The 9,986-nt window shown below is 58.7% G+C and overlaps 1 protein-coding gene across 1 annotated transcript; it reads left to right on the forward strand.

Annotated features, from left to right (window-relative positions):
- The first annotated feature begins 877 nt into the window (after nt 1-877).
- Nucleotides 878-8,567, forward strand: PFN1 (profilin 1). The gene is made up of 3 exons (XM_081168260.1): nt 878-1,261; nt 6,310-6,502; nt 8,056-8,567. The coding sequence occupies exons 1-3, from the start codon at nt 1,130-1,132 to the stop codon at nt 8,151-8,153; spliced, it is 423 nt and encodes a 140-aa protein (XP_081024386.1). The 5' UTR covers nt 878-1,129; the 3' UTR covers nt 8,154-8,567.
- Nucleotides 8,568-9,986: the final 1,419 nt, after the last annotated feature.

Here is a 9,986-nt window from a genome sequence, read left to right on the forward strand (position 1 = left end):
GTTGGACTCGATGGCCTTTGTGGTCTCTTCCAACTCTAGGATTCTAAGAACCGGCTAGCTTGCAATTCTAGCCCAAGCAAACGGGGTCCTGGTGTTTTATTTAATTTTAAATAAATTGAGAGCCAGCTTCCACAAAAAGGCAGGTTTTCCTGGGGAAATGGAGACAGAGAAACTGAGGGAAGAGGCTCTGGTTGGGGTGGAATCTTGTAGAGGTGGAAAAGGGACCCCATGCGGTCATCTAACCCAACCCCTTGCAATAAAGGGATCTCTTTGCCCAAATGTTGCATTCGAACCCACAACCCAGTGATTCAGAGTCTCTTGCTCTACCAACTGACCTGTCGTGCTTCATCCCCCGGAGCGTGGCCCATGGGTTGCCTTGGGAGCACCCACCCAAGGGTGCCTGGGCTGGGGAGATTTGCTGCTGATGAGCTCCAGCCCAACTTAGGGGCCACCGTAAAGCAGACCGTGCTGGCCTAGGTGGGCCTGATCCACCATCAAAGCTCTCCTTACGAGCCCAGCTGGCAAAGCAGAGGGAATCTGGGTCTGCAAGGAATTATGGGGAGGGGGTTTGCGCGACGGAGCGATGCAGGGGGCGCACGGAGGGCTGCAGAAACGGGGCGCTGCCGAAAACCAGCCAGGCTCCCGCGCAGCATCAGAGGATCGCGGGGCCAAGTCTGCGCAGCTCCCGCTGCAAAACTCCCCTTGCAAAATGCAACGCGAATGTCGCCGCCGCCGGACGGGGCGCCCCCTGGCTGGCAAGGAGGGAGCTGCACTTGGGGGGCGGAGGGAGAGGCGGGCCTGCGCGCGCGCGCGGGGCGTGTGCGCGCCCGGCCTCCCCGCCCCGCTCCCCGCCCTGGGCCGGCCCCTTCCTCCGCGCCCGGCGCCCTCGCCGCCTTGTGCTCGCTCGCCGCTCCGGAGCAGCGCCAGATCCGCTCGCGCCGCCGCCCGCGCCACATCCGGATCGCGCGTCCCCTTCTTCCCCCGGGGTCCCCTGCAAACAGAAGCAAGCCGCCGCCGCCGCTCGCCCCGTCCAGGCTTTTGCATCCGGGCCCAGCAGCAGCAGCCTCGCCGCCGCCGCCGCCTCCTCCTCCGTGCGCGCCTGCATCCCTCCGCATCGCCCTCCGCGGCCATGAGCGGCTGGAACAGCTACATCGACAACCTGATGGCGGACGACACCTGCCAGGACGCGGCCATCGTGGGCTACAAGGACGTGCCGTCCGTCTGGGCCGCCGCCCCGGGGAAGACCTTCGCCAACATCACGGTGCGCCCCGGGGTTGCGGGGAGCCAGGGGGGCGTGGGGGGGCCCGGCCTGGCCGCCTAGGGATTTGCACCGGGGGCGGGAAAGAGGAGGAAGGGAAGGGGTCTCCGCCTTCGAAGGCGCGCCCCGGGGCGCTTGGGTTCCTCCGGTTGCTTCCTCCCGGGCGAAGTTGCGGGGGGCGCGCGGGGCCTCGACAAAGCCGCTGCAACGAGGCGCTACCTGGGCGACCCTCCCCCGACGGCAGGGTTGTGGGGGGGGGGGAGAGAGAGGGAGGGAGGGGCTCTTCCTGCTCCCCCTCCCCCCGTGCGCCTTTGTGCAAAGCGCCTCCGCCACTTCCTCTTGCAAAGTCAGCCTGCAGGCCCGGGAAAGGGGGGGGCGTGGGGGAGGGGAGAGGCGCGCGCTGCTCGGCCCCCGCAATCGCGGGCAGACCTCTCTCTGCTTTCATCTCCCCCCCCTTGCATCTTGCCCTCTCCCCGTTTTTTTGGGGGGGTATGGGGTGGGGAGAAGCGCGCCAGGCGGCCGCGGTTCCTGCTTTGGCGACCGCCACCGCGCCCTGCCCGCGCCCAGCCCGGGAGAGGAAATGACTCAAAAGCCGGGGGGGAGAGGGGAGGAGGAGAAGGCAGGCCGCCCCTCCCCCCTCGGGGGGAGGCAGCTGGCGGGGGAGGGGGCAACACCCCCAAAAAAGACACCCTCCGAGCGGGTACCCCTAAACCTCTCCGTGCGTAATGGGATCTCTCATCCAAGGCCCAGATTTGCGGGGTAGGGGGGGGGGCGGGATTTCACTCCCGGCTCCCTCGGCGTCGTGGAAACTTCGGCGGGAGCGGGGCCAACTTTTCCACTCCCCCCCCCGCCAAGTTTGCATGGCTTCCAAGCCGCTTCCCGATCCCCGCGGGCCACACCCAGGCGCCACGGCCGCCACGTGCCTTTGTGCGCGGGGCGGAGGCTGAGCCCCGGCACCTCTCTTGTCCTTCTCTCTCTCTGCCCCCCCCCCAAACCACTCCGCGATTGCGCAAGGGCGTCTAGCCGGGGCTGACTCGTGGCCTGACCCGCCGCGCCCCACCCCGGCCCCCCCACTTTGGCAAAGGGGTCTGGAGATCCCGGCCAAAATCCTCTCCCGCTTTCCTTGTTCGGATCCGGCACAAAAGCGGCTCCCCAGTCCCAGCAAAAAAAAAAGACTCTCTGGGCTGAGTCTTGGGGGGGGGGGCACGACCTCCCTCTGCACCGTAGGGCTGGCTTCTTCACACCCCCCCCCCGGATGTGGGGCAAGCGCGCCTCCCTCTCTCTTTCTCTTTGCAAAACAGGATACAGGTGGGGCTTTTGCGCCGCAAGAAGCGTCGCTTGCAGGCCTTGGAGGGAGAGACTTTCAAGAGCGCAAGCAAACATGCCCCCCCCCGCACTTCTCTTCCCTCCCCCCCCTTGCGCAAAGGCCGGGCGGAAAAGAAGTTGCAAAGTTCTAGAAACTCTTATTCTCTCCCCCCCCCCCCTTTCTCTGGGGCGCTTCCGGCGCGCAGAATGGAGCCCGGAGGGAACTTTTGGAAAAAAACACCCCAAACCGCTCCGTCGGGGCATCCATCGCCTTGTTGGGTTTTTGGGTGCCCCCCCTCTCCTTTCTTCTTCTTCCCTCTCCCCCCCCCCAAGTGCCACGTCTCCAGACCTGGATTCCTTTCAGCTGCGGCTAATCTCCGAGCAATCCCGGCTCTGGGCCTCTGGCAGGAATCTTTGGGGGGGGGGGACGCGAGAGATTTTGCTGCGAGGCCTGGGTGCATTTTTTTTGCATTTTCCTTGGAACTTTCCTGCGGGGAGAGAGGGGTGTGTGCGTGTCTCCCGACCCTCCATTTCCAAAATGTGGGGACTTGTGCAAATAATAAAAATAACGCCCCCCCCCCAATTCCAGATTAATTCCTCAGTTCCTGCTTTCCAGATCCTGAGCAAAGGATCCCTTTTTCTCTCCCCCCAGCCCTGGAAGAATCAGGAGGGATGTTTTGTTGGAGCTCCTTTTGGGGTGGGGCCCAAAACAGCTGGCCTGGGGGCGCCCCCTGCAAAGGATCCACTGTTGATCCCTTGTCGATCCACTGATCAACCTTTAGGCTGCATCTTAATGTTTTAATGTTGTATTTTAATCTTGTTTATTAAGTTGTACTTTAATCAACTTGTTTTTATTATTGGTTGTTAGCCGTCTTTGCTGGGGCGGGCTGGGGATAAATTAAATTTATTATTATTATTATTATTATTTAGGATCCACTGTTCTGCCTCTGGAGGAGAGGATCAAAGAACTTTAAAATCTCTTCTCCTCTCCCCCCCTTGATGAAGGGGATCTGTGCCCCCTTTGCTCAGTGCTGGGGGGGGATGAGACCCCAAAATATCATTGGAGCCCCAGCATCTCCCCATGATGGGGAGGGGAAGAAGGGGTGCCCCACAGAACTCCTAACCCCCCCCCAAAAAAGAAGGCCTTTGCTTCAAACTTCCCAATTCCCCACCTTGGCGGAAGTGCAACTTGTGTGTGTGCATGGGGGGGGGCGTTTCTGACTTCTTCCGCAGTTTCTCACTTTTCTCCAAATTTGGCAATTGAGCTTCATCCCTCCTGATTTTTTTGGGGGGGTGTTATGTGAGTTTGGGGGGCAGAGATGGGGCCTGCCTTTTGCAAAAGTGGCCACTTGGGCTAGCTAGCCTAACCCCCCCAACCCAGAGATCCCCCCTTAACCGACTGAATCCTGGGGGGTCTGTTGGAGGGACCCCATTTCTTCCCTCTGGGAGGAAGTGGAAGGGCGCACTGCCCAATCTTCCTCTGTTCCCTCCTGTCCCCTCCTCCTCTGTTCCTCGGAGGGGAGTGCGGCGCAATGGGCGGAGGCGGCCAGGCCTGCCCCCCCCCCCGCTGCCTCTTCCATTCTTCCATCCACTCAGGGAGGCTATTCTGTGTGTTCCTGCAGTTAATGTGCAACCTGGGAACCGGAGTCACTGCCAGCCCAGCCCTGAACTGGCACGGTGGGGGGGGGGGAATAAAATATAGCTTGCTGTGTATGCACTCAGCCCTCCTCCTCCTGGGGAATTAGGGGCAGAGGAGAGAGCATTTTGGGAGGGGGGGGGTAAAGACTGGGGGCTGGATGACCCCTGGGGGTCCCTTATCCAGCGGGACAATTCTGAGCTGTGAACTTTTTGCTGTGTATAGCAAGGTCTCCTCTCTCTGCCCCCCCCCCCTCTTAAGCAGGGGCATCATTTATTACAGCGCAGCTGGGGGGGGTGGCAGTAAGCCCAGAGAAAGTATTTGCAGGGCAGGGTCCACTTCAGACCCCCCCAAAAAACCTGACGTCCTACATATCTTGGGGGGCAGTAGGCTGCCGTGACGGAGAAAGTACCAGCAAATTCTTCTGCCTAACAGCGGGTTGGGCTGGATGACCTGGGGGGGTCCCAAAATTCCAAATGGAGACATCTTTGGAGCAGCTAAAAAGGAGGCGGGGAGTTCCTGCAGTTGTTCTCCCCCCCCAAAAAAAGACCCAGCCATCCCTTGAGCTATGGGGTGTGCTGACTACATTCCCTTCCTTGTAGTGGGGGGGATGGAACTGCACCCCTAGATAATGGGGGGCTTCCAGAGGCCATGGCAGCAAGGGGGGGCCTTAGTCCTGGGTGGAGAACGACCTCCCCGTACGTAAGCACGCTTTGGGCGGGAAATTGACCCACAAACTGGACTTAGCCGTGTCCAAGTTGCGGGGGGGAGAACCTGGAAGAGACTTCCTCTTCTTGCCCCCCCCCAAGCAAAAAACCAACAGCCCTAGATTTCCCCTGTTTTCCTTTGGGTCTTAATGGCCAGGCCAGGAGACAGAGGGCGGTTTGTTTGCAGGGGCAACAGGTGCTGGGGCTGCATTCCAGCTTCCAAGGGGGCAGGAGAGAAGGGGCTTAATTTGGGGGGGGTCCCTCTGTCCCTCTGCCCTCCATCCAGACCCCCTTCGCCCCACAAGGAACAGTTGCTGCCTGCAGCTGCGTTTTGGGTGTCCTCAGACGCAAAGGTCAGCCCCAGGGCTTGCGCTGCCCCCTTGCCCTCCCCCCAAAAAGATCTGCCCCCCCTGCATTGTAGGGGGTTGAGCTAGATGACCCAAGGGGGTCCCTTCCGGCTCTGTTGCTCTATGACCCCCCTGAACCCCCATCTCTGGTTTGGCACTTAAGTCCAGTGGTCACCAAACTTTTTTTGGGGGGGCGCAGAAAACTCACACCTAGCACCCCCCCTATTTTTCACAAAAGCACTGCTCAGATGAGAGGCTTGCATTTTCTCCCCAAGGCAACAATTTAATTGTCCAATTAAATAAAAAATAAGCTATTTAGCTTAATTGAGGAAAAATAATAGTTTTACTATTTTTTATGTTTTATTTTATGTGTTTTTTTTCCAAAGATTACATCCGGTTGTACATTCTCTTGTTCTTCACAGTACATTCAGAATTATACCATGTATATATATGTCTAACTGTGAATGTATATTTCCCTTATTTCTAGTTGTGATCTCACACCACAGTTTCTTCTATTTTTTATTACTTTTAAATTGTGTTGTACATATTATTCACTTATTCCCCATAAATCTTTTCTTAACTTTTTGCATTGACCGAAGTTCGTAAATAATTTTACTATTCCCCCCCCTTCCCAAAAAAATCTGGCTGGCTTTCCCAGCCCACCAAACTGACAAACTTGATCCAAACTTTGCTAGAATCCTAGCCTTGAAAGGGGACCCTGGGGGTCATCCATCCCAACCCCCTGCGAGGCCGGAATTGCAGCTCAAAAATAACCCCCGAGAATCATGGAATCGTAGGGTTGGGGTTCCAGCGGTCATCTAGCCCAACCCGCTGCGAGGCTCGGTGTGGGTCTCGAACCCAGGACCGTGAAGTTCTACTGACTGAGGCACATCCAATCTTAATGCTAAAGTCATTTGGGAACCTGTGGTTTAGTTTTGGGGGGCGTGACTCAGTACTGGGGGGCTTTGGGGTTCCTTGAGATGCTCAGTGGGTTTTTTGGGGGGGCTGTCAGGCTGTGGATCCTCACTTTCCCCCCTCTTCTTTTTATTTCGGCAGCCGGCGGAAGTGAACATCCTGGTGGGCAAGGACCGGAGCAACCTGTTTGTCAACGGCCTGACTCTGGGCGGGCAGAAGTGCTCCGTCATCCGGGACAGCCTGCACACGGACGGAGAATGCACCATGGACCTCAGGACCAAAAGCACCGGCGGGGCCCCCACCTTCAACATCACAGCCGCCATGACGGCCAAGAGTGAGTTAACCTGGGGGGGGGGACACCCCTTCCTCTCCCCTCCCCAAATCTCCTTGCAGCTGTCCATCTCTTGCAGAAGGGACGACTTGCATTCTTTCCCCCAACAGCTGTGGGGTTTTTTTTGGGGGGGGTGTCCCTCTGCTTCAAATGGGGGGGGGTGGACAGCTGTTGCTAATCCGGCCCCCGGCTGGGCAGAGAAGGCGGCCTCTGTCTTGCCGTGGCAGCTGCAAGGGGTCGTAGATCTTTCTTAATGGGAGCCGGGGTTTTAGCTGGAAGGATGGAGGGGTGGGACCCCTGGGGGTCATCCAGCCCAACCCGCTGCAAGGCAGTGGAGAAGAGTCTGGCAGCTGAGGTTGGGGCGCATTGTAGGGTAGGTAGGGCCCCCCCGGGTCATCCAGCTCAACCCCCTGTCAAGGTAATGGCTGTCGGGTCAGGGATGGTGTAGCATTGCATGGGGTTGGGATGGATGACCTCCAGAAGTCCCGCCCAAGTCAAATTTGGCATCCTTTGCGTGGCACGGCTTCTGGCTAGCGGGGTGTCGGCTGCTCAACTTGAAGGTGGCCCCCGGTTCTGCCTTGGGTTCCCCCCCTCCAAAAAAACCCCACCCTTCAGTTGCACCTTGGAAGAAGCCTCGCTTTCCTCTGTGAAGTTTCCCTGCCTGATCTGTCTGCGCTTCCTGCCTCTTGTGGCAGTGAGTTCCGCAGTGGTTCACCTTTGGCCCGCAATTGCAGAGGGGTTTTACACTTTCCAAGGCTTCTCCCTAAATTCCCCCTGATTTTGCAGGACCCATAAAAAAGTCCAGGGCTGTTTATTACGTCTTTATCTCTGTCGGAAGCTGCCCAGAATGGCATTGGTACCCTTACTGTGGTTGGACTATAACTCCCATCACCCCTGACTGCTGGTCCTGCTCACTAGGGATAATAGGACTTGTAGTCCCACCCCAGCTGAGGGACCCCCATGGAAAGCAAGCAGGGCAAATTTGGTGCTTCTCAAGTTTGGTCCCCAGCCGTGGTTGTACTACAACTCCCATCACCCCTGTCCACCGATCCTCCTTGCTGTGGACGGTGGGACTTGTGGTCCGACACCCGCAGGGAAACACCACCATTGACGGCGGCACCGATTCAGCGCTTCTCGATCTCTTCCCCCACTGTCTCTTAGACTACATCTCCCATCATCCCTAGCATGGGAGTTGTAGTCCTTGCAGAGGACGATGGGAGTTGTAGTCATCGCAGAGGATGATGGGAGTTGTAGTCCGACCCAAGCTGGGAACACCCCCCCCCCCCTAGGGAAGGCAAAACCTTTTCAGCGCCCCTCAGCCTTGCTGCCGGGGGACTCCATCTGCCACGACCACCGACTTGCCCATCCCACTCGCTGTGGATGATGGGTTTCGTAGTCCCTCTGCCCCAGCTGGAGAAAACTGCGATGGGCGGAGTCTGAGCTGGAGAAACGCAGCGCCTGGGTGCAAATGGACCCTCCCTTCTCCTCCTCCTTGGGTGGTTGGGGGTCTTAATTTCCTTTTTCCCGCTGACCCCCCCCCTCGTTTCTCCCCCCAGCGATAGTCCTGGTGATGGGCAAGGAAGGCGTCCACGGCGGCTGCGTGAACAAGAAGTGCTTTGAGATGGCCAACCACTTGCGGAGGTCGCAATATTGAGGCCCCCCCCCTTGCCCCCGCCTGCGGTACTACTGAGGGACCGGGGGGGTACACGATGCCCACGGGGGCTGCCACCGCCCGGGACCCCCAGCCCAGCCCCGGCCTGACCAGCGTGGGACACCCACCCCCCCGGCGCCGGACCGCCACTCTCTTCCTCCTCTCCTTCCTCCCCACTTTTCCTGCTTTCTCAACAGTTGTTATTTTTTTTTCTACCCCCCACCCCCCAAAAAATCGCGCACCCCACCCCGTCTCTCCTCCTCTCCCCCCTTGGGGCCATTTTTTTCTATCACGAGAAATCCTTATCGCTGCCAAATTTTCTGACGGTTACAAGGTGTAGCTTTTTTTGGGGTTGAGAAAAAAGAAAACTATATTGGAACAAGACGAACGAAATAAAAAGAGAAATTGAATTCTGAACGTGGTTGTGGTTGGTGGTGCCGGGCGTGGGGGGGGACGGTGGGGGTCATTGAGGGCTGGGGTAACTGGGAGCCCAGTTTGAAGGGAGGCGGCAGCAGCCAAAGCTCCGCCCACTGAGCGGAGGGTCCAGCGCTCTGACCACTAGGCGTCCGCTGCCTTGGAAGTTGTCAATGGACAAAGAGTTAGGGGGAGAGCCGGGCTTGGGGGCAGGACTCCTGGGTCCCTGACGCCGATGACAAGGGCCCGTCTCCCTTAGGCTGCAGGAAACAATGGCTCGGCCGCTGGCCCAGCACAGAAGGCGCCTGTTTGGCAAACAATGGGAGCCGCCAACCGAGGTGCCTTTGTCCTCCTTGCGGCCACAAGTGCTGCTTGCGCCGGGCGCCTCGGGGCGGGGAAGGAGGAAAGCGCGGCTGGGCCGAGGGTTTCTGCCAGAAAAGGATGCGCAAGACACCTTGGCGCCCGCCAGAACTATAACTCCCGCCAGCACATTGGGGGCCATGAAGGGAGTCGTAGTGCGGAACGTCTGGAGGGTGCCAGGCTGTGGGACGCCAGCCCTAGCAGGTACACTTGCTCTGCGCGACATCGCCGTTCTAGAAGCAAAGCAGCCAGGCGTTCCTGCGCTACAACTCCCAACCTCTCCTGCAGGGAAAGGGGGCGCTTTGCTTCCCAAGAGGTGGCGGCAGTGGGCATTGCACTGGACCCCTTAGCTCTGCCCAAAAGCCACCTGCCCTCCCTCGGAGCCGGCCCCTGCTTTGTTTAGGAAGGGCGGAGAGCGCCTTCCCGCCTGGGAGTTGTAGCGCAAAGTCCACCCGCCGGGCCTGGCCTAACCCTCCTTGTCAACACTGGATGCGGCCGGTGACTCATTGTTTGGGAGCCGTTGCCAGGCGCTGCTTTGGGTGTGTGCCGTTGCCCTGGCATCGGGAGGCGCCTGGCCAGAGCCTGGTTTCTGCATCTCGAAGCTGTTCTAGATCCCAAATCGTGGAGTTGGCAAAGGGACCCCCAAAGGCCATCCAGCCCAACCCGCTCCTAAAATGCACGGAAAATCCTTGAGCCCTGCTGAAAACCCTCCAGCGGAGGGAAGACTCCCATCACCTGCAACCTTGCTTCCCTAGGTGCGACTGGTACTACAACTCCCATTATCCTGTGCCAAGCCAGCAGTGGCTGATGGGTGTTGTAGTCCAATACATGCTAAGTTGAAGAATGTGGCATGAGAGCGTCAGAAGGGGGCCCTGGATAGAGCTGGAGGGGGGGGGTGTCACATCTATTCCAGCTTCCAGACCTAAGGGGACGTCCCTATGGGAAATACAGCTATTGGCCATTGTGGCAGGGAGTTCCACAGGTTAACAGTGGACATACCTTGTCCTGATCCTGCAATATTCAGCTAGATCTACAGCGAGAGTGTGAAAAACGTATTTTAGA

Source organism: Podarcis bocagei (assembly GCF_964188305.1).
Source record: "Podarcis bocagei genome assembly, chromosome: 13".
Taxonomy (NCBI): Eukaryota; Metazoa; Chordata; class Lepidosauria; order Squamata; family Lacertidae; genus Podarcis; species Podarcis bocagei.